Source organism: Bombina bombina, unplaced genomic scaffold (genome assembly GCF_027579735.1).
Source record: "Bombina bombina isolate aBomBom1 unplaced genomic scaffold, aBomBom1.pri scaffold_1529, whole genome shotgun sequence".
In the NCBI taxonomy this organism is placed as follows: domain Eukaryota; kingdom Metazoa; phylum Chordata; class Amphibia; order Anura; family Bombinatoridae; genus Bombina; species Bombina bombina.
The window spans coordinates 8,381-32,941 of NW_026512363.1; the positions used below are offsets into that span (position 1 = coordinate 8,381).

The window sequence follows — 24,561 nt, forward strand, 5'->3', positions numbered from 1 at the left end:
AAGGTAATGTGTGTCACTGATAGAGAGCAGGTAATGTATGTCACTGGTAGAGAGCAGGTAATGTATGTCACTAAGTGACACCTCTATAAGTCCCATGTGAAATGTTTATGCATAAATTGATTTATAAACTTCAAATGACTTATAGTTTTGGCCTTGGCCAGTAGATCGGTAGTTACAAATAAACATTTTATTTTGTGACTTCTGCAGAACATCAGCACATTCGTTACAACCCGCTGCATGATGACTGGGTGCTGGTATCTGCCCATCGCATGAGACGTCCTTGGCAAGGTCAGCTCGAGAAACCGCCAGAGGAGAATATTCCCAGACATGATCCAAAGAATCCACTGTGCCCAGGAGCTCAACGGGCAGGAGGGGAGGTAACAATCCTATGTGCCCCTGTATAGTGGCTCCAAATCCCTCTGGGGGATAGCAACAGGGGCCGGGGGTTCAGATTGGCACAGTTGGCATTTTTGGCACTTAGCAAGTGAAGGTGAATTAAACTATTACATTCTAGCGAAAGGAAATGGTTGAGATAAAGGCTGTTGGCGCAACGTGGGCACATCTGAGACACCACATGGTTTTTATAAAACCACCTTTTCACCTTATTAGTGGGAAAGAGTCAAAGTGTCTAGAAATGACTAGAGCTGGGCTGTTTGGTAGTAAGTCCTGCTCACTGCACAGTGATAGAAGGGAGTGAGGCTCAGAAGATGAGGACATAGGAGGTGGTGGTTAGAAATGACTAGAGCTGGGCTGTTTGGTAGTAAGTCCAGCTCACTGCACAGTGATAGAAGGGAGTGAGGCTCAGAAGATGAGGACATGAGTGGTGGTTAGAAATGACTAGAGCGAGGCTGTTTGGTAGTAAGTCCTGCTCACTGCACAGTGATAGAAGGGAGTGAGGCTCAGAAGATGAGGACATGAGTGGTGGTTAGAAATGACTAGAGCGAGGCTGTTTGGTAGTAAGTCCTGCTCACTGCACAGTGATAGAAGGGAGTGAGGCTCAGAAGATGAGAACATGAGTGGTGGTTAGAAATGACTAGAGCTGGGCTGTTTGGTAGTAAGTCCTGCTCACTGCACAGTGATAGAAGGGAGTGAGGCTCAGAAGATGAGGACATGAGTGGTGGTTAGAAATGACTAGAGCTGGGCTGTTTGGTAGTAAGTCCTGCTCACTGCACAGAGAGAGAGGGGAGTGAGGCTCAGAAGATGAGGACATGAGTGGTGGTTAGAAATGACTAGAGCTGGGCTGTTTGGTAGTAAGTCCTGCTCACTGCACAGTGATAGAAGGGAGTGAGGCTCAGAAGATGAGGACATGAGTGGTGGTTAGAAATGACTAGAGCTGGGCTGTTTGGTAGTAAGTCCTGCTCACTGCACAGTGATAGAAGGGAGTGAGACTCAGAAGATGAGGACATAGGAGGTGGTGGTTAGAAATGACTAGAGCTGGGCTGTTTGGTAGTAAGTCCTGCTCACTGCACAGTGATAGAAGGGAGTGAGGCTCAGAAGATGAGGACATGAGTGGTGGTTAGAAATGACTAGAGCTGGGCTGTTTGGTAGTAAGTCCTGCTCACTGCACAGTGATAGAAGGGAGTGAGACTCAGAAGATGAGGACATGAGTGGTGGTTAGAAATGACTAGAGCTGGGCTGTTTGGTAGTAAGTCCTGCTCACTGCACAGTGATAGAAGGGAGTGAGGCTCAGAAGATGAGGACATAAGAGGTGGTGGTTAGAAATGACTAGAGCTGGGCTGTTTGGTAGTAAGTCCTGCTCACTGCACAGTGATAGAAGGGAGTGAGGCTCAGAAGATGAGGACATAGGAGGTGGTGGTTAGAAATGACTAGAGCTGGGCTGTTTGGTAGTAAGTCCTGCTCACTGCACAGTGATAGAAGGGAGTGAGGCTCAGAAGATGAGGATATAAGAGGTGGTGGTTAGAAATGACTAGAGCTGGGCTGTTTGGTAGTAAGTCCTGCTCACTGCACAGAGAGAGAGGGGAGTGAGGCTCAGAAGATGAGGACATGAGTGGTTGTTAGAAATGACTAGAGCTGGGCTGTTTGGTAGTAAGTCCTGCTCACTGCACAGTGATAGAAGGGAGTGAGGCTCAGAAGATGAGGACATAGGAGGTGGTGGTTAGAAATGACTAGAGCTGGGCTGTTTGGTAGTAAGTCCTGCTCACTGCACAGTGATAGAAGGGAGTGAGACTCAGAAGATGAGGACATGAGTGGTGGTTAGAAATGACTAGAGCTGGGCTGTTTGGTAGTAAGTCCTGCTCACTGCACAGAGAGAGAGGGGAGTGAGGCTCAGAAGATGAGGACATAGGAGGTGCTGGTTAGAAATGACTAGAGCTGGGCTGTTTGGTAGTAAGTCCTGCTCACTGCACAGTGATAGAAGGGAGTGAGGCTCAGAAGATGAGGACATAAGAGGTAGTTAGAAATGACTAGAGCTGGGCTGTTTGGTAGTAAGTCCTGCTCACTGCACAGTGATAGAAGGGAGTGAGGCTCAGAAGATGAGGACATGAGTGGTGGTTAGAAATGTCTAGAGCTGGGCTGTTTGGTAGTAAGTCCTGCTCACTGCACAGTGATAGAAGGGAGTGAGGCTCAGAAGATGAGGACATAAGAGGTAGTTAGAAATGACTAGAGCTGGGCTGTTTGGTAGTAAGTCCTGCTCACTGCACAGAGAGAGAGGGGAGTGCGGCTCAGAAGATGAGGACATAGGAGGTGGTGGTTAGAAATGACTAGAGCTGGGCTGTTTGGTAGTAAGTCCTGCTCACTGCACAGTGATAGAAGGGAGTGAGGCTCAGAAGATGAGGACATGAGTGGTGGTTAGAAATGACTAGAGCGAGGCTGTTTGGTAGTAAGTCCTGCTCACTGCACAGTGATAGAAGGGAGTGAGGCTCAGAAGATGAGGACATGAGTGGTGGTTAGAAATGACTAGAGCTGGGCTGTTTGGTAGTAAGTCCTGCTCACTGCACAGAGAGAGAGGGGAGTGAGGCTCAGAAGATGAGGACATGAGTGGTGGTTAGAAATGACTAGAGCTGGGTTGTTTGGTAGTAAGTCCTGCTCACTGCACAGTGATAGAAGGGAGTGAGGCTCAGAAGATGAGGACATGAGTGGTGGTTAGAAATGACTAGAGCTGGGCTGTTTGGTAGTAAGTCCAGCTCACTGCACAGTGATAGAAGGGAGTGAGGCTCAGAAGATGAGGACATGAGTGGTGGTTAGAAATGACTAGAGCTGGGCTGTTTGGTAGTAAGTCCTGCTCACTGCACAGTGATAGAAGGGAGTGAGGCTCAGAAGATGAGGATATAAGAGGTGGTGGTTAGAAATGTCTAGAGCTGGGCTGTTTGGTAGTAAGTCCAGCTCACTGCAGAGTGATAGAAGGGAGTGAGGCTCAGAAGATGAGGATATAAGAGGTGGTGGTTAGAAATGACTAGAGCTGGGCTGTTTGGTAGTAAGTCCAGCTCACTGCACAGAGAGAGAGGGGAGTGCGGCTCAGAAGATGAGGACATAGGAGGTGGTGGTTAGAAATGACTAGAGCTGGGCTGTTTGGTAGTAAGTCCTGCTCACTGCACAGTGATAGAAGGGAGTGAGGCTCAGAAGATGAGGACATAGGAGGTGGTGGTTAGAAATGACTAGAGCTGGGCTGTTTGGTAGTAAGTCCTGCTCACTGCACAGTGATAGAAGGGAGTGAGGCTCAGAAGATGAGGACATGAGTGGTGGTTAGAAATGACTAGAGCGAGGCTGTTTGGTAGTAAGTCCAGCTCACTGCACAGTGATAGAAGGGAGTGAGGCTCAGAAGATGAGGACATAGGAGGTGGTGGTTAGAAATGACTAGAGCTGGGCTGTTTGGTAGTAAGTCCTGCTCACTGCACAGAGAGAGAGGGGAGTGAGGCTCAGAAGATGAGGACATGAGTGGTGGTTAGAAATGACTAGAGCTGGGTTGTTTGGTAGTAAGTCCTGCTCACTGCACAGTGATAGAAGGGAGTGAGGCTCAGAAGATGAGGACATGAGTGGTGGTTAGAAATGACTAGAGCTGGGCTGTTTGGTAGTAAGTCCTGCTCACTGCACAGTGATAGAAGGGAGTGAGGCTCAGAAGATGAGGATATAAGAGGTGGTGGTTAGAAATGTCTAGAGCTGGGCTGTTTGGTAGTAAGTCCAGCTCACTGCAGAGTGATAGAAGGGAGTGAGGCTCAGAAGATGAGGATATAAGAGGTGGTGGTTAGAAATGACTAGAGCTGGGCTGTTTGGTAGTAAGTCCAGCTCACTGCACAGAGAGAGAGGGGAGTGCGGCTCAGAAGATGAGGACATAGGAGGTGGTGGTTAGAAATGACTAGAGCTGGGCTGTTTGGTAGTAAGTCCTGCTCACTGCACAGTGATAGAAGGGAGTGAGGCTCAGAAGATGAGGACATAGGAGGTGGTGGTTAGAAATGACTAGAGCTGGGCTGTTTGGTAGTAAGTCCTGCTCACTGCACAGTGATAGAAGGGAGTGAGGCTCAGAAGATGAGGACATGAGTGGTGGTTAGAAATGACTAGAGCGAGGCTGTTTGGTAGTAAGTCCAGCTCACTGCACAGTGATAGAAGGGAGTGAGGCTCAGAAGATGAGGACATAGGAGGTGGTGGTTAGAAATGACTAGAGCTGGGCTGTTTGGTAGTAAGTCCTGCTCACTGCACAGTGATAGAAGGGAGTGAGGCTCAGAAGATGAGGACATAGGAGGTGGTGGTTAGAAATGACTAGAGCTGGGCTGTTTGGTAGTAAGTCCTGCTCACTGCACAGTGATAGAAGGGAGTGAGGCTCAGAAGATGAGGACATGAGTGGTGGTTAGAAATGACTAGAGCTGGGCTGTTTGGTAGTAAGTCCTGCTCACTGCACAGTGATAGAAGGGAGTGAGGCTCAGAAGATGAGGACATGAGTGGTGGTTAGAAATGACTAGAGCTGGGCTGTTTGGTAGTAAGTCCAGCTCACTGCACAGTGATAGAAGGGAGTGAGGCTCAGAAGATGAGGACATGAGTGGTGGTTAGAAATGACTAGAGCTGGGTTGTCGGTTTGATAGTCATTGTGCTAAGTGCTGCTACACGGAGCAGGAGCAACTTTACGGGGTGCTTTGTTTAGTGCCCAGAGGTTAAAAAATGACATGAAACCAAAAATAGATGTTATCAATTCTGCTTAGTTCTCTTGGAATCTGTTGTTAAAGAGTAAAGTTATGTGAGCTCAGGAGTGTGCACGTATCTTTAGCCATCTGGCAGAAGTGCTTGCAACACAATGTAAGTTGTAAAGTTGCTGTATTTGATTCATGGTTTAATTTTGACTAAACTGTCCCTTTAAAGTACACGTTTTATTTGTACATTTCCAGTAATAGTTCCCATCTTTACAAATGGTGTCTCTATGATTTACCTTTTTATTACATATATTTTTCAATCCACTAAATATCGCTTGAGTATATTTGCTTTACTGGTTTCCTTTGTGTTGTAATTTAGGGAGCTTGTCCGCTCTGTGCCTTGGGCAATTGTATGTAGGTTTGCTGTTCCTGTCTTTAGTGGGTTCAGTCACTTTATTAGACAATGATAAACCTGAGATATTGTGCCAGGGGATGACTAACCTGACTATATCCATCCTTTCTCTCTTCTGGTTGAAGGTGAATCCTACATACGAGGGGACCTTTCTCTTTGGGAATGATTTCCCAGCTCTGCAACCTGATGCCCCTGGTCCAGGTAAGACCTCTGTTAGATTGTTGGGTAAGTGAAGAGTTAATGGTGGTTTACTGCTGCTTTGGAACATGGGGGGTGTTGGTTTTTAATAGGTCACAAGCCCCTGTATGCCAATAACTGCTATTCCACAGATCTCCCAGTATCCTCTGCTCTCTCCTAGATACCAGCGGTCATCCTTTGCTACAAGCAAAAACAGCCAAAGGCATTTGGTAATGTTTCTTTCATCCACTTCTAACAGCTCATCTGACTCTCGTAACCTGAACCTTTCTTTTTAATAGAGAGAATGTAAAACCATTAACTCCTGATCACTGTAAAATACAGAATATTCCTTAGGGTATGATACTGCCCATGGGGCCTGTTATATGTGGTGCTATTAGACTAATACACAGGTTCAGGATCTTCCATAGTCTTATGGGGAAACATTGTTACCTAAAACACGGTCTATGTAATGTTTCCCTAAACTTCTTTCACAACCTAGAGTACAACTTCCTGTTATTAATTTAAAGTTTTTTTTTTTCTTCAAATGTTATCTTCTGTATCAGCCACAAGAGCCTCAAGTGAAATGACATTATCAGATGGCACATATCATTTTAACAATAGTCTCTAATTTATTTTTATTAACAAATCTGGCTCTTTGCTTAGTTACTTCGTTACGTTTCATGAGAGCATGCTGAGGTATGCTCAGGAGCATGCAGGTGACTTAAAGGGACAGTCAACCTAAAATTTCTGCTAAATGATATATATAAAAAGTGAAATCGATCATTATGTACAAATGTAGCCCAGTTTTGTGATCTTTATCGTTTGCAAGTAAAAGCATTTACTGATCGCGCCGCTGCTGTTTGAAAATGTCCATTTGGCCGATTCCCCTATTTCGTCATCGCCTACATCATCATCTTCATGGAATAATAGTCACTGTGCGATCCTCCTCGTAACCTTCTTTAGCGCATGTGCAATGCGCCTATTATAGTGAAGGGGGAACGTTTGTAACCGTGTAATCACTGTGTAGTGTATATTTAGCTGAGTCAGGCAGTTTGCAGCATATTTAAGAACAGAATCTGAGCTGTTTTTTGCTAAATAAATAATCTATATTGTAATGTGTTTACATTTCAGTTTCAAGTATTACAGCCTTTCAGAGAGGAAGTAGATCAAGAACAGGAAACACAAGTAATTGTATAGTGTAATGATGTTTTGTTTTACTTTAACATTTTACAGGGAGAATAACTGGTGTCCCTTAAAGGGACGTGTTACTTAGCATAAATTCCCATTTTTCCGTGGTGCCACTGGGAGATAGGAAAAGTTTTATGAAATACACCCGTTTTTGTTTTCTTTAGTTAAAGCTAAGATCAACGCATCAGAGTAAGTGCTCTGTGCGCAACAACCATTTAGCTGCTCTTTTTACTGTCCGCTGCATGAACAGCCAATCGGTGCTGAGTTGGCACTTTGCTTTATTGTGAGCTTTCTATAACTGAGAAGTATCATAAAGTGACTGTGCAAATTTTTAGATAATTTTTTTTTCTTTCTTCCATTTCCTTTTTCACTGTTTTTAATCCATGCAAGGGGATTTCTGTGCAGCTCAGAGGTATTGATTTGTGGATATGTATGTAACAACAGTGCTTCTAAGTGTCTCATCAGCCAAGTTCTTCTCAAGAGTGACAATGCACTGCCCCTTGAGGGAGCAGCTTTAACATAGCCACATATGATACTTCTCAGTTATAGAAAGATCACGATAAAGCAAAGTGCCAACTCAGCACTGATTGGCTGTTCATGCAGATGCTGCTGACATTAAAAAGCGGTTGTTGCGCACAGAGCACTTACTCTGATGCGTTGATCTTAGCTTTAACTAAAGAAAAAAAACAAAAACGGGTGTATTTCATAAAACTTCCTATCTCACAGTGGCACCATGGAAAAATGGGAATTTATGCTAAGTAACACGTCCCTTTAAGGGACACCATTTATTCTCACTGTAAAATGTTAAAGTAAAACAAAACATCATTACACTATACAATTACTCGTGTTTCCTGTTCTTGATCTACTTCCTCTCTGAAAGGCTGGATTGGTTCAGTAATACTTGAAACTAAAAACTGAAATGTAAACACATTGCAATATAGATTAGATTCTGTTCTTAAATATGCTGCAAACTGCCTGACTCAGCTAAATATACACTACACAGTGATTACACGGTTACAAACGTTCCCCCTTCAGTATATTAGGCGCATTGCGCATGCGCTAAAGAAGGTTACGAGGAGGATCGCACAGTGACTATTATTCCATGAAGATGATGATGTAGGCGATAACGAAATAGGGGAATTAGCCAAACGGACATTTTCAAACGGCAGTGGCGCAAACAGTAAGTGCTTTTACTTGCAAAGATAAAGATCACAAAATTGGGCTAGATTTTTACATAATGATCGATTTACTCTAACTCTTCGCAGAATTTTTAGGTTGACTGTCCCTTTAAGCACTTAATAGCAGCAGATGCTGCCTATTTAATTCTAATATTTTCTTTTCAACCTGTGATGAATAAACAGCATTCCATGTACTTGGAAGGGATATAGAAACACATAAATATTTAGAAAGCCCAGCACTCACTTGCATGCACGTAGCTAGATTTAAAAACGTAAATTATAGAGGGCTTGATTATGAGTGGAGCAGTATTTTGCACGCCCGCTTGTGTGCTGACAGTAAGTAAGCTTTTTGTGCGTCGGGTAGCACTTGTATTACAAGTTGAAAGAAAAAAGATTTTGCAGGATCGCTAAACTGGTGTACGCAAAAAGCCGATCTTCGAATATTGCGATTGCATTAACGTTTTCCCCCTTAGAAGCCAATGGAGCATGGAAAGTGGGGGGAAAAAAAGAACATTTTTCCCTATGTGCAGAACATTGGAATGTGAAGTAGTTACAATAAATAGTATAACACTTTATTCAATATGAATATTGCATAAATATGCTTTTACATGTTTTCATCTACTGTAAAGTCCTGCATATTTAGAGATGTGTACGTATATCTATGTTAAAGCCCTTTGCAGTCCTTTTTTTTTTCTAACACCTGAGACCTCATATCTTTAAACCTTTTATTAAAAATAATTTTATTAGATGTTGTTATGAGCGTAACCGTTAACCAGAGTTCTGAGGTCACGCTATCCTGACGTGTTTACTTTCAACTTGCAATACGCGCGTTACTTACGAAGCGTGCAAACGGCTGCAATAAACCTGATGCGCATAACTGTTAGCCTGCCACTCGTAATCTGGCCCAGAGTTAGTTATATATAGCATTTAAATGGTGACAGGGCAACGTCAGTCTCTTCCTCCCTGAGTCCCGAACCTACAGCCACACATGCATGCTTCCAGTCAAACAAACTGAGATAAAAACAAGTGTGATGCAGGCCTATGTAATTGTCCTTGACAAATGCAAAGCGCAGAAGTAGACTGCACTATCAGACCAGAGAGGGCACGTGTCTTTTTGCCTACAGTGATGCAAGCAGTTAACCCTAGACAAGCTTGCGTGCAAAGCCTGTAGAAATAAAATACAAAAGTCTGTGTTAGGGACTCATGTGGGTAGAGACATTGATGTGGTCCTGTGCCTTTCACCATTTGTCCAAATACTGTAACTAGTTCAATTCATACTTATTAATCTAGCTGTATGCATGTAAGTTAGTACTGGACTTTCTATATGTGATCTTTATGTATTTTTTCCTATGGGCTTAAATAGCAGATTGGCTGGGGTCACTGTAACTGCTGGTGAGCACCCAGAGCTGTAAGTTTATCCTGTGGATCTCTTCCTACTCCGGTATGAGAGTGCAGTCCATTTGCTCCATATTCCTCCTTCGCTTGTGCCCCTTTTTAATACCTGCTAATATCTTTTGAAATGTGGCTAGTATTGAACATAACTGTTTCATAAGCTTCTTACCAAATTACTTTTCCCTTCTTAGTGTCCCTAGAGTTATTCTCCTAAGTGTATTATTACACATGTCAGTGGTTCTCCTCTTCTGTCTCTGTCAAGTCAGGTCATGTGTTTCCATCCTTGGTCAGACATTACTCTTCCGCTAATGTCCACTCAGGAGATCCGAGCTGTGATTGACAAGTGGGCGGAAATTATGACTGATCTGGGAGCCACGTATCCCTGGGTTCAGGTAAAAGGTCACACAGGGTGGGGTGGGGCAGATTATAGAGAGTCATATGATGTATCTTCTAGTCCTGTATATTATATGTGTGTGTGTGTGCCTGATCTCTCATGTTAAGCACTGTCCTAAGTAAGGAATTACATTTTTGGGGTGCATTATTTTTGCTGAGACAAGGGGGATTAAGAGGCATATGCACCAATAGGAAAGTCATTTTACAGCCAGGAGCAGATCAGGGTCAATCAATGCATTTCAGGCTATGGTAGGACTGGGCTTAAAGGCAGCAGGGCTGGACTTTTGGAACAACACTTGAGTGGGTTTCAGTTTGAAGGGTTGTCATCCAGGTCATAGTATAGCAGCACCTGGATATGAAATGATTGCGCTTGCTCAGCCAGTGCTTCCAAGGGTAAGAGATGACAAGCCAGAGGAACTGATCTCTGTAGCAAATCTAACCATGTATTTACAAGATGGACATAAACAAGGGAGGGTGATATTGCAGGATTGACACACAGGAATGTTGGGGCTTGTAGGCATTTTCCTGTACAACATAGAACACACAGAGAACCCAACATAAACACACACAAGACCTTTCATCACCTGGCGTTGCAGTGATAGGCACGTGCTGCTATATGCACATTATTTGTCCTGTGTGTTAGATCTGCTCCCGTGTGCTTGTTCTGTTCTTATGGGTAGACTTGATTGGCCATTTTGGTTCTTATCTACCATCAAATTCTAGGTTTCTATGTTTCTAACTTGACCCGTCAGTGTTGGATCACCTGTGATTGTCTGTGTGACTGTATATTGGAAGTGAATCTGTGCTGTCTGTGTGTTACAGGAGCCACATAGGAAGTAAATCCTGTACTATAATGGATTTTCTCTTTTTCTGTAGATCTTCGAGAACAAAGGGGCCATGATGGGTTGTTCTAATCCTCACCCTCATTGCCAGGTAAGGTCCTGCTGGGCATCTGGCCTCTTTATGATATATGTGCTTGTTTCTATATCGCCTGCATATACAGTAGCATAGCTGTAGGGTATAATAATAATAAATATATACATTATCACACAAAAAGGATGCACCCTCCAGGATTTTGATATCCGTCGCCTTTAATGTAATGTTTCAGGCTTTCACCCCCTTCGTCAGACGCCACAAAAACGACAAGTCACATTTTATATATATATGTATGTATGTATGTGTATGTATGTGTGTATATATGTATATGTATGTATGTGTGTATATAAATATGTATATGTATGTATATATATATATGTGTATGTATGTGTGTATATATGTGTATGTATGTATGTATGTGTATGTATGTATGTATGTGTATGTATGTATGTATGTATATGTATGTATATATATATATGTATGTATGTATATGTATGTATGTATGTGTATGTATGTATATGTATGTATGTATATGTATGTATGTATGTGTATGTATGTATATGTATGTATATATGTATGTATGTATGTGTATGTATGTATGTATGTGTATGTATGTATGTATATGTATGTATATATATATATATGTATGTATGTATGTAGTATAGGCTTTGACAGAGGGAAAATGTTACTTAGAAAAGAGGCTATGTGGATGCATAGATTTAGTGCTATGCATCCTAGGACCTCAATAGGGATTATAATTAGCTATCCTATTATAAATAATAAATTGGTTTATTTTATCTTGTCCTTCTATATATACAAATCAGTAAATATAGTGATTGCTGGTTTTGAATAGTTATTATAAAATAGTATATATTGTATTATCAGTGATTATCTAGATTTTTTGTTTCATAGACAGACTTTGTTTGTTAAGATTTATTGCTATTGTTATTTTGTTTTAAGTTGAACAATGTACTTTAACATATGATAGACCTGATTTTCTATGGGGAGTGTCTATGATGTCAGAGGTGGGCGTGGTATATGTGGCTATTTAAAGATGGAAGATATTTTCATTTGTATTGAGCCTGAGGAGGGGGTAAAATCGGAAATGTTGCTCTGCCTATGAAGTAAAGTGTTTTTGAATTTGACTACCTGAGTGTCTGCCTCATTTCTCAATAAATAAATCTACCTATCTTTTTCTTGATGCAGTTGTTCTATGACAGCTTAGCAAAAACATGAGGAGAGTGAAATAAAGGTGTATTGCACTCTAAAAAAACAGAATCATGTGCTGTAGTTGATGCATCAGAACTGAAAGACCAGAGAAAGATATTAAGTCCTTTTAGTCTCTGAACAACAAATTCTTTTGTAAGGAGTGATGGAAGCTCTGGTCTTCGGAGCTAATGACTTCCACGGAGTGGGTGAAATTTTCTGTAGAGTGGCAGTAAAGGATTTATAGCAGAATACCTGGGTAGTGTAGGCTGCAGATATGTTACGTACTAGAGATGCAGTACTTGTTTTGTTACAAATGCAACATCTATCAAATTTACTGAAATGTGGTTAATCAGTAACGGATTGTAAACACATAGAAAAGATGCTCAACTTATCACAATATGGTTACTTGGGCAGTGGGCAAAGCGCCTGGATAGTGCACCAATAGCTTCAAACAAAGGACGCCTAGCCATCCAGAAAATAGGAGTAGATAGTGAGTAGTGAGAAGCGCCAAAGGCAGGTGCAGTAAATCTGTTCTAAATTTAATGTATAAGCGATAAATGAGTTACAATGTGCCTAAAAACCATACACTGAGATGGATATACACAATAACTTGCAATAAAAGTACAATAAAAGTACAATAAAAACACAAAATTACACTAAATTACAATGTAATACAATGTACTGAAATTGTGGATCCACCTGGCTAACAGGAATAAATCAATAGTACTTTAATGGAGTTAACCTATCTTTTGTATGGTCTATGATAAGACCCTAGTGTACGCCTGTGACTTATTGTGAGGCTGGCTCACACCTGGTGGAGTGTGGCAATAGGAGTGACCAGTAAAAAAGTTAAAAATGCAAAGAGGTGAATAAAAAGGATGTGAAAAAACGGTTGTGGAAATACCACACAATAAAACAAAAACAAAAATTAGAAAAACAAAAATAAAAATAAAAATTGGATGGTGGTGATATCACTGTGAAGTGAGTGAAACCCCAATAGGTGTTGTGAGTGATAACCAAAAAACAGAAAACAACATCAAATCCACAAACAGTTAAATAAGTGTCACAATCCAGCTGAACATTATCCAAAAAAATGTGTGATCCAAAAAATAAAGTTAGTCACAAAAAAGAGAGTACAAACTTGTTTCCTGGTGGTGAGAAGTGTTGAGGGGGTTCTGATGGTGAAAATCCTGTGATGAATGTCCTATTGTTCCTGGACTTCCATTGCTCCTAATGTCCTATAAAGATAAAATACAATGTACAAGACTCAGTCTTGATAAAGGCCCACACAGTTGGGCCGAAACGCGTTGACAAGCAGCTGGTAAGCTCTTTTCCAATCTTTTAAAACAGTTTGGACAATCTTGTACATTGTATTTTATCTTTATAGGACATTAGGAGCAATGGAAGTCCAGGACCAATAGGACATTCATCACAGGATTTTCACCATCAGAACCACCTCAACACTTCTCACCACCAGGAATACAAATATACTACACCACGACACTTCTCACCACCAGGAAACAAGTTTGTACTCTCTTTTCTTCTGTTATGTGTGATCAGTCCACGGGTCATCATTACTTCTGGGATATAACTCCTCCCCAACAGGAAATGCAAGAGGATTCACCCAGCAGAGCTGATATAGCTCCTCCCCTCTACGTCAGTCCCAGTCATTCTCTTGCACCCAACGACTAGATAGGATGTGTGAGAGGACTTTGGTGATTATACTTAGTTTTTATGACTTCAATCAAAAGTTTGTTATTTTATAATAGCACCGGAGCGTGTTATTACTTCTCTGGCAGACTTTGAGGAAGAATCTACCAGAGTTTTTACTATGATTTTAACCGGAGTAGTTAAGATCATATTGCTGTTCTCGGCCATCTGAGGGAGGTAAAAGCTTCAGATCAGGGGACAGGGGCAGATGAATCTGCATTGAGGTATGTAGCAGTTTTTTATTTTCTGAATGGAATTGATGAGAAAATCCTGCTATACCGCTATAATGACATGTATGTATACACTTCAGTATTCTGGGAATGGTACTTCACCGGAACTACTTTGTTAAAGGTCACTAATCTTTTTAATAAGTTTTATATCATGTTAAACGTTTTTGCTGGAATGTAGAATCGTTTACACTGTTGAGGTACTGAGTAAATAAATGTTTGGGCTTTATTTTCCACTTGGCAGTAGTTTATTTTGAATTGTGACAGTTTCGTTTCTCTTCACTGCTGTGTGTGAGAGGGAGGGGCCGTTTTTGGCGCTCTTTGCTACGCATCAACAATTTCCAGTCAGCTATTATTTTTCCTGCATGATCCGGTTCATCTCTGACAGATCTCAGGGGTCTTCAAACTTCTTGAAGGGAGGTACATTCTCTCAGCAGAGCTGTGAGAATTTTTTATATTGACTGTGGATAAAGACGTTACTCAATAATTTTTGTGTCAAATTTAGTTATGTTATCTTACTAATGGGAACAAAACCCTTGCTAAAAGTTGTGTTGTTTTAAAATTGATGCTATAACTGTTCTCAGTGTATTATCTCAAACTGTCATTTAATCATTTAATCGTTTAAGTACCTCTTTGAGGCACAGTACGTTTTTGATAAAAAAGATTATAACCAGGTTGCAAGTTATTGCTAGTGTGTTAAACATGTCTGACTCAGAGGATATCTGTGTCATTTGTTCCAATGCCAAGGTGGAGCCCAATAGAAATTTATGTACTAACTGTATTGATGCTACTTTAAATAAAAGTCAATCTGTACAATGTGAACAAATTTCACCAATCTGCGAGGGGAGAGTTATGCCGACTAACTCGCCTCACGCGGCAGTACCTGCATCTCCCGCCCGGGAGGTGCGTGATATTATGGCGCCTAGTACATCTGGGCGGCCATTACAGATAACATTACAAGATATGGCTACTGTTATGACTGAAGTTTTGTCTAAATTACCTGAGCTAAGAGGCAAGCGTGATCACTCTGGGGTGAGAACAGAGTGCGCTGACAATACTAGGGCCATGTCTGATACTGCGTCACAGCTTGCAGAGCATGAGGACGGAGAGCTTCATTCTGTGGGTGACGGTTCTGATCCAAACAGATTGGATTCAGATATTTCAAATTTTAAATTTAAATTGGAGAACCTCCGTGTATTACTAGGGGAGGTCTTAGCAGCTCTCAATGATTGTAACACCGTTGCAATACCAGAGAAACTATGTAGGTTGGATAAATACTTTGCGGTACCGGCGAGTACTGACGTTTTTCCTATACCTAAGAGATTAACTGAAATTGTTACTAAGGAGTGGGATAGACCCGGTGTGCCGTTCTCACCCCCTCCAATATTTAGAAAGATGTTTCCAATAGACGCCACCACTCGGGACTTATGGCAAACGGTCCCTAAGGTGGAGGGAGCAGTTTCTACTCTAGCTAAGCGTACCACTATCCCGGTGGAGGATAGCTGTGCCTTTTCAGATCCAATGGATAAAAAATTGGAGGGTTACCTTAAGAAAATGTTTGTTCAACAAGGTTTTATTTTGCAACCCCTTGCATGTATCGCGCCGATTACGGCTGCGGCAGCATTTTGGATTGAGTCTCTGGAAGAGAACCTTAGTTCATATACGCTAGACGACATTATGGACAGGCTTAGAGTCCTTAAACTAGCTAATTCATTCATTTCGGAGGCCGTAGTACATTTAACCAAACTTACGGCTAAGAACTCAGGATTCGCCATACAGGCACGTAGGGCGCTGTGGCTAAAATCCTGGTCAGCTGATGTTACTTCTAAGTCCAAATTACTTAATATTCCTTTCAAGGGGCAGTCCTTATTTGGGCCCGGTTTGAAAGAGATTATCGCTGACATTACAGGAGGTAAGGGCCACGCCCTACCTCAAGACAAAGCCAAAGCTAAGGCTAGACAGTCTAATTTTCGTCCCTTTCGGAATTTCAAAACAGGAGCAGCATCAACCTCCACTGCACCAAAACAGGAAGGAGCTGTTGCTCGTTACAGGCAAGGCTGGAAGCCCAACCAGTCCTGGAACAAGGGCAAACAGGCCAGGAAACCTGCTGCTGCCCCAAAGACAGCATGAATCGAGAGCCCCCGATCCGGGACCGGATCTAGTGGGGGGCAGACTTTCTCTCTTCGCCCAGGCCTGGGCAAGAGATGTTCAGGATCCCTGGGCGCTAGAGATCATATCTCAGGGATACCTTCTAGACTTCAAATTATCTCCCCCAAGAGGGAGATTTCATCTGTCAAGATTGTCAACAAACCAGATAAAGAAAGAAGCGTTTCTACGCTGTGTACAAGATCTGTTATTAATGGGAGTGATCCATCCGGTTCCGCGGTCGGAACAAGGACAAGGGTTCTACTCAAACCTGTTTGTGGTTCCCAAAAAAGAGGGAACCTTCAGACCAATCCTAGATTTAAAGATTCTAAACAAATTCCTAAGAGTTCCATCGTTCAAAATGGAAACTATTCGGACAATCTTGCCCATGATCCAAAAGGGTCAGTACATGACCACAGTGGATTTAAAAGATGCTTACCTTCACATACCGATCCACAAAGATCATCACCGGTATCTACGGTTTGCCTTCCTAGACAGGCACTACCAGTTTGTAGCTCTTCCATTCGGATTGGCTACGGCCCCAAGAATCTTCACAAAGATTCTAGGTGCCCTCCTGGCGGTACTAAGACCGCGAGGGATTTCGGTAGCTCCGTATCTAGACGACATTCTAATACAGGCTTCAAGCTTTCAAACTGCCAAGTCTCATACAGAGTTAGTTCTGGCATTTCTAAGGTCGCATGGATGGAAAGTGAACGAAAAGAAGAGTTCTCTTTTTCCTCTCACAAGAGTTCCATTCTTGGGGACTCTTATAGATTCTGTAGAAATGAAGATTTACCTGACAGAGGACAGGTTAACAAAACTTCAAGATGCATGCCGTGTCCTTCATTCCATTCAACACCCGTCAGTAGCGCAATGCATGGAGGTGATCGGCTTAATGGTAGCGGCAATGGACATAGTACCTTTTGCACGCCTACACCTCAGACCGCTGCAATTATGCATGCTAAGTCAGTGGAATGGGGATTACTCAGATTTGTCCCCTACTCTGAATCTGAATCAAGAGACCAGAAATTCTCTTCTATGGTGGCTTCATCGGCCACACCTGTCCAGGGGGATGCCATTCAGCAGGCCAGACTGGACAATTGTAACAACAGACGCCAGCCTACTAGGTTGGGGCGCTGTCTGGAATTCTCTGAAGGCTCAGGGATTATGGAATCAGGAGGAGAGTCTCCTTCCAATAAACATTCTGGAATTGAGAGCAGTTCTCAATGCCCTTCTGGCTTGGCCCCAATTAACAACTCGGGGGTTCATCAGGTTTCAGTCGGACAATATCACGACTGTAGCTTACATCAACCATCAGGGAGGGACAAAAAGCTCCCTAGCAATGATGGAAGTATCAAAGATAATTCGATGGGCAGAGTCTCACTCTTGCCACCTGTCAGCAATCCACATCCCGGGAGTGGAGAACTGGGAGGCGGATTTCTTGAGTCGCCAGACTTTTCATCCGGGGGAGTGGGAACTTCATCCGGAGGTCTTTGCCCAAATACTTCGAAGTTGGGGCAAACCAGAGATAGATCTCATGGCGTCTCGCCAGAACGCCAAACTTCCTCACTACGGGTCCAGATCCAGGGATCCGGGAGCGGTTCTGATAGATGCTTTGACAGCACCTTGGAACTTCGGGATGGCTTATGTGTTTCCACCCTTCCCGCTGCTTCCTCGATTGATTGCCAAAATCAAACAGGAGAGAGCATCAGTGATTCTAATAGCACCTGCATGGCCACGCAGGACTTGGTATGCAGATCTAGTGGACATGTCATCCTGTCCACCTTGGTCTCTACCTCTAAGACAGGACCTTCTGATACAGGGTCCGTTCAAACATCAAAATCTAACTTCTCTGAAACTGACTGCTTGGAAATTGAACGCTTGATTTTATCAAAACGTGGTTTTTCTGAGTCGGTTATTGATACCCTGATACAGGCTAGGAAGCCTGTTACCAGAAAGATTTACCATAAAATATGGCGTAAATACCTATACTGGTGTGAATCCAAACGTTACTCCTGGAGTAAGGTTAGGATCTCTAGGATCTTGTCCTTTCTACAAGAGGGCTTAGAAAAGGGTTTATCGGCTAGTTCATTAAAGGGACAGATTTCAGCTCTGTCCATCTTGTTACACAGGCGTGTGTCAGAAAATCCAGACGTCCAGGCCTTTTGTCAGGCTTTAGCTGACAAAAAGAGCAAAAAGAGGCTGCTTCTAGGGTGGTAACTAGCCATAGAACAAGCTATTATGCTATTGTTCGTTCCCAGGTTGAGCGCTTCTCTCTTTTTATTTATGCAAATTATGACACTTAGGGAAGTCTCCCTAAGTGTGATGCGGTAATCCAGACGTGGACCCGTTGCTCAGTGTGCCTAGAGGGATATGGCTGCACCTCACTGACGAGGCCCACAATAGGCCGAAACGTACGTCTGGGGTTTTGCTATTTCTCTTGTTCAGAGAGGGATTGCCTGGTATTTCGGGGCTGGACTGCACTGTTAAGTCAGGATCAGACTGATATGCTACAGGAAAGTTCTTCTCTGTGAAAGGCACATATTGAGCAAAAAGAGGCTGCTTCTAGGGTGGTAACTAGCCATAGAACAAGCTATTATGCTATTGTTCGTTCCCAGGTTGAGCGCTTCTCTCTTTTTATTTATGCAAATTATGACACTTAGGGAAGTCTCCCTAAGTGTGATGCGGTAATCCAGACGTGGACCCGTTGCTCAGTGTGCCTAGAGGGATATGGCTGCACCTCACTGACGAGGCCCACAATAGGCCGAAACGTACGTCTGGGGTTTTGCTATTTCTCTTGTTCAGAGAGGGATTGCCTGGTATTTCGGGGCTGGACTGCACTGTTAAGTCAGGATCAGACTGATATGCTACAGGAAAGTTCTTCTCTGTGAAAGGCACATATTGAGCAAAAAGAGGCTGCTTCTAGGGTGGTAACTAGCCATAGAACAAGCTATTATGCTATTGTTCGTTCCCAGGTTGAGCGCTTCTCTCTTTTTATTTATGCAAATTATGACACTTAGGGAAGTCTCCCTAAGTGTGATGCGGTAATCCAGACGTGGACCCGTTGCTCAGTGTGCCTAGAGGGATATGGCTGCACCTCACTGACGAGGCCCACAATAGGCCGAAACGTACGTCTGGGGTTTTGCTATTTCTCTTGTTCAGAGAGGGATTGCCTGGTATTTCGGGGCTGGACTGCACTGTTAAGTCAGGATCAGACTGATATGCTACAGGAAAGTTCTTCTCTGTGAAAGGCACATATTGAGCAAAAAGAGGCTGCTTCTAGGGTGGTAACTAGCCATAGAACAAGCTATTATGCTATTGTTCGTTCCCAGGTTGAGCGCTTCTCTCTTTTTATTTTAGCTAGGATCAAGCCTGTGTTTAAAGCTGTTGCTCCACCATGGAGTTTAAACTTAGTTCTTAACGTTTTACAGGGTGTTCCGTTTGAACCCCTTCATTCCATTGATATAAAATTGTTATCTTGGAAAGTTCTGTTTTTAATGGCTATTTCCTCGGCTCGAAGAGTCTCTGAGTTATCAGCATTACATTGTGATTCTCCTTATCTGATTTTTCACTCAGACAAGGTAGTTCTGCGTACTAAACCTGGGTTCTTACCTAAGGTAGTTACTAACAGGAATATCAATCAAGAGATTGTTGTTCCATCCTTGTGTCCAAATCCTTCTTCAAAGAAGGAACGTCTTCTACACAATCTGGATGTAGTTCGTGCCCTCAAGTTCTACTTGCAGGCAACTAAAGAGTTTCGTCAAACTTCTTCCCTGTTTGTCGTTTATTCTGGACAGAGGAGAGGTCAAAAAGCTTCTGCTACCTCTCTCTCGTTTTGGCTTCGTAACATAATACGTTTAGCCTATGAGACTGCTGGACAGCAGCCTCCTGAAAGAATTACAGCTCATTCCACTAGAGCTGTGGCTTCCACTTGGGCCTTTAAGAATGAGGCCTCTGTTGAACAGATTTGCAAGGCTGCAACTTGGTCTTCGCTTCATACTTTTTCCAAATTTTACAAATTTGACACTTTTGCTTCTTCGGAGGCTATTTTTGGGAGAAAGGTTCTTCAGGCAGTGGTTCCTTCTGTATAATGAGCCTGCCTATCCCTCCCGTCATCCGTGTACTTTTGCTTTGGTATTGGTATCCCAGAAGTAATGATGACCCGTGGACTGATCACACATAACAGAAGAAAACATAATTTATGCTTACCTGATAAATTCCTTTCTTCTGTTGTGTGATCAGTCCACGGCCCGCCCTGTTTTTAAGGCAGGTAAATATCTTTTAAATTATACTCCAGTCACCACTTCACCCTTGGTTACTCCTTTCTCGTTGATTCTTGGTCGAATGACTGGGACTGACGTAGAGGGGAGGAGCTATATCAGCTCTGCTGGGTGAATCCTCTTGCATTTCCTGTTGGGGAGGAGTTATATCCCAGAAGTAATGATGACCCGTGGACTGATCACACAACAGAAGAAAGGAATTTATCAGGTAAGCATAAATTATGTTTTTTGTGACTAACTTTATTTTTTGGATCACACACTTTTTTTGGATAATGTTCAGCTGGATTGTGACACTTATTTAACTGTTTGTGGATTTGTTGTTGTTTTCTGTTTTTTGGTTATCACTCATGACACCTATTGGGGTTTCACTCACTACACAGTGATATCACCACCATCCAATTTGTATTTTTATTTTTGTTTTTCTAATTTTTGTTTTTGTTTTATTGTGTAGTATTTCCACAACCATTTTTTCACATCCTTTTTATTCACCTCTTTGCATTTTTAACATTTTTTACTGGTCACTCCTATTGCCACACTCCACCAGGTGTGAGCCAGCCTCACAATAAGTCACAGGCGTACACTAGGGTCTTATCATAGACCATACAAAAGATAGGTTAACTCCATTAAAGTACTAATGATTTATTCCTGTTAGCCAGGTGGATCCACCTCTTCAGTACATTGTATTACATTGTAATTTAGTGTAATTTTATTGTGTTTTTATTGTATTTTTATTGTACTTTTATTGTAATTTATTGTGTATATCCATCTCAGTGTATGGTTTTTAGGCACATTGTAACTCATTTATCGCTTATACATTAAATTTAGAACAGATTTACTGCACCTGCCTTTGGCGCTTCTCACTATCAACTTATCACAATAGTTATGTATAACACCCAAACATGTTAAAATATATAAAATATATATATATATATATATACGTTGATTGGAGTAGCCGTGTTAGTCCAGAGATTTAGATTTTAAAATAACAAGAGTATTGCATTGAGCAATGATACTTTTTTATTGGACTAACTATACATTTATAAATTGACAAGCTTTCGGAAGAGTTCCTTCCTTTATCAAGTCTGAAGCAATACTGACCAATTCAATGGAATTTACAGATTATGGCATCTACTTATCAAGCCATCAACTTACTTGCATTTGACGGCACCAATATGCTCGCCTAACCTGAATACGTTCTCAAAAGTTACCAAAAAAGCCACGCACCAAGTATGGGGCGATGAGCAGCGGACTGTTGTTAACTAACAGTCATCGATCTCGCTGCTCTTCGGCTTTTTCCCAGCTTTATTGGTATACTGTCACTTAACACCGACACTATACTATACTGTTTTATCCTTATACTGCCGCTCACGGACCCCGCCGCAACTAAATAAAGTGTTTAACCGCTAAACCGCTGCTCCCGGAGCCCACCGCCACCTACATTATACTTATTCACCCCTAATCTGCCCCCCCTACTTTTTTTTTACAGGTAAAAGAGCTGATTACTTGGGGGCAATGCCCCGCAAAAGGCCCTTTTAAGGGCTATTTGTAATTTAGTGTAGGGTAGGGCTTTTTTTTATTTTGTTAGGGGGATTAGATTAGGTGTAATTAGTTTAAAAATCTTGTAATTTGTTTATTGTTTTCTGCAATTTAGTGTTTATTTTTTTTGTACTTTAGATAATTTTATTTAATTGTATTTAATTTAGGGAATTAATTTAATTATAGTGTAGTGTTAGGTGTAATTGTAAATTAGGTTAGGTTTTATTTTACAGGTAAATTTGTATTTATTTTAACTAGGTAGTTAGTAAATAGTTAATAACTATTCTACCTAGTTAAAATAAATACAAACTTGCCTGTAAAATAAAAATAAACCCTAAGATAGATACAATGTAACTATTAGTTATATTGCAGCTAGCTTAGGGTTTATTTTATAGGTAAGTATTTAGTTTTAAATAGGAATAATTTAGTAAATGATAGGAATATTTATTTAGATTTCTTTAAATTATATTTAAGTTAGGGGGTGTTAGGGTTAGACTTAGGTTTAGGGGTTAATGAATTTAATATAGTGGCGGCGACGTTGGCGACGTTGGGGGTGGCAGATTAGGGGTTAATAAATGTAGGTAGGTGGCGGCGACGTGAGGGGGCAGATTAGGTGGCGGCGGTGTCAGGGGCGGCAGATTAGGGGTTAATAAGTATAATGTAGGTGGCGGCAGTGTCAGGGGTGGCAGATTAGGGGTTATTAAGTATAATGTAGGTGGCGGCGGTGTAGGGGGGGCATATTAGAGGTGTTTAGACTCGGGGTACATGTTAGGGTGTTAGGTGTAAACGTTACCATAGGAATCAATGGGATATCAGGCAGCAGTGAATATGAGCTTTCGCTGCTTTCAGACTCCTATTGATTCCTATGGCAAACCCCGCCTCCAGGGCAGCGGATTGAAAACCAGGTACGCTGGGCCGGAATAGTGGCGAGCGTACCTGGTAGAAATTTGATAACTAGCAAAAGTAGTCAGATTGTGCCGAATTTGCATTCGGAACATCTGTAATGACGCAAGCATCGATCTGTGTCGGACTGAGTCCGGCGGATCGTATGTTACGTCACAAAATTCTACTTTTGCCGGTCTGTAGGGTTTGATAACTAAGGCGAATCAGACTCGCCACAAATACGCTGTGGAATACCAGCGTATTTGCAATTGACGGCTTGATAAATAGATGCCTATATCTTAAAACACAGAATAGCTAAGAAGACAGAAAGTGCAGGGAGAGGAGGAGGTGTCGTAAAAATCATGAGGGGGGCTTAGGTAACAGGCAGACGGTGTCCAGTGTAGGAGAACAGACAAGGGAAATATATAGCTTAACATACTGACATAAAGTTATATATCAACATTGAATCAATATCTAGAAAGATGTGACATTGTATATACAGGGGGAATACAAAAGTTAAAAAAGACAAAAGTGTGGACATAGGCTTACCTGTGTACCTATGTATAAAGAATGTGGAATATACAATGTAATTGTTTGACTAAATGAAAGTACATTACAGAAAATTTTGATAATGTGTTAACAATCCAGAGTCCATCTGAAGGTGCAGTTTTTGACTTGTTTCTCCAATATAACATTCCACTTCACATGCAGTGCAATGTATCATGTATACCACATTTGCAGATATACATGAATATGCCCCTTTAATGTTATAGGATTTATTATTGTGATTTGCTGTGCTGCTTTCACAAACGTGTTGACATAGTTTGCAGAGAGCTTTATAGCAGCACTTGGTTCCATTCTGAGTGTTCTTTTTCTCAAGGGGTAGCTTCCTATATACCAGTTTCTGCTTCAGGTTAGGTGGTTGCTATATTGGAGAAACAAGCCAAAAACTGCACCTTCGGATGAACTTACACAGACACTCAATCAAAAACCACTGTGAAACAAAATACTGCACCCCCGTTGGTCACCATTTCACCCAACCTGACCACTCCATCAAAAACCTCAAAATCAAAATTCTCAGAGGCAACTTCAAAAACACCATGGAAAGAAAAACCTTTGATATGAAAATGGTAATGCACTTCAACTTGTTTAATTCTGGACTAAATGTAGACTCTGGATTCTTAACACCTTATAACATTTTTGTGTAGTGTACTTCATTTAGTCAATTACATTGTATATTCCACATTCTTTATACATAGGTACACAGGTAAGCCTATGTCCACACTTTTGTCTTTTTTTAACTTTTATATTCCCCCTGTATATACAATTTCACATCTTTATAGATATTGATTCAATGTTTCAATTGATTCAATGTTGATATATAACTTTATGTCAGTATATGCTCTATGTAAAGCTATATATTTCCCGTGTCTGTTCTCCTACACTGGACACTCTCTGCCTGTTACCTAAGCCCCCCTCATGATTTTTCCTCTCCCTGCACTTTCTGTCTTCTTAGCTATTCTGTGTTTTAAGATATAATCTGTAAATTCCATTGAATTGGTCAGTATTGATTCCGACTTGATAAAGGAAGGAACAGCCGGATGGATGAAGATAGAAGATGCTGCTTGGATGAAGATGTCTGCCGGTCCGGATGTCCTCTTCTGCCCGGATAGGATGAAGACTTCTGCCGCTCCGGATGTCTTCTTTTGGTCCATCGGTGCCCGGTTGGGTGAAGACGACTCAAGGTAGGGAGATCTTCAGGGGGGTAGTGTTAGGTTTATTTAAGGGGGGTTTGGGTTAGAGTAGGGGTATGTGGTTGGTGGGTTGTAATGTTGGGGGGTGGTATTGTGTTTTTTTTTTTTTTTTTACAGGCAAAAG

At 41.9% G+C, this 24,561-nt stretch overlaps 1 protein-coding gene across 1 annotated transcript in view; it reads left to right on the forward strand.

Annotated features, from left to right (window-relative positions):
• Positions 1-207: 207 nt before the first annotated feature.
• Positions 208-24,561, forward strand: part of LOC128644258 (galactose-1-phosphate uridylyltransferase-like) — a gene marked incomplete at its 5' end in the record, with an annotated part of 28,954 nt that continues 4,600 nt past the window's right edge. The window contains 5 exons of the mRNA XM_053696936.1: positions 208-377; positions 5,616-5,691; positions 5,849-5,897; positions 9,688-9,817; positions 10,695-10,751. Coding sequence (XP_053552911.1) covers positions 208-377; positions 5,616-5,691; positions 5,849-5,897; positions 9,688-9,817; positions 10,695-10,751 — 482 coding nt within the window. The remainder of the gene's footprint in view (positions 378-5,615; positions 5,692-5,848; positions 5,898-9,687; positions 9,818-10,694; positions 10,752-24,561) is intronic.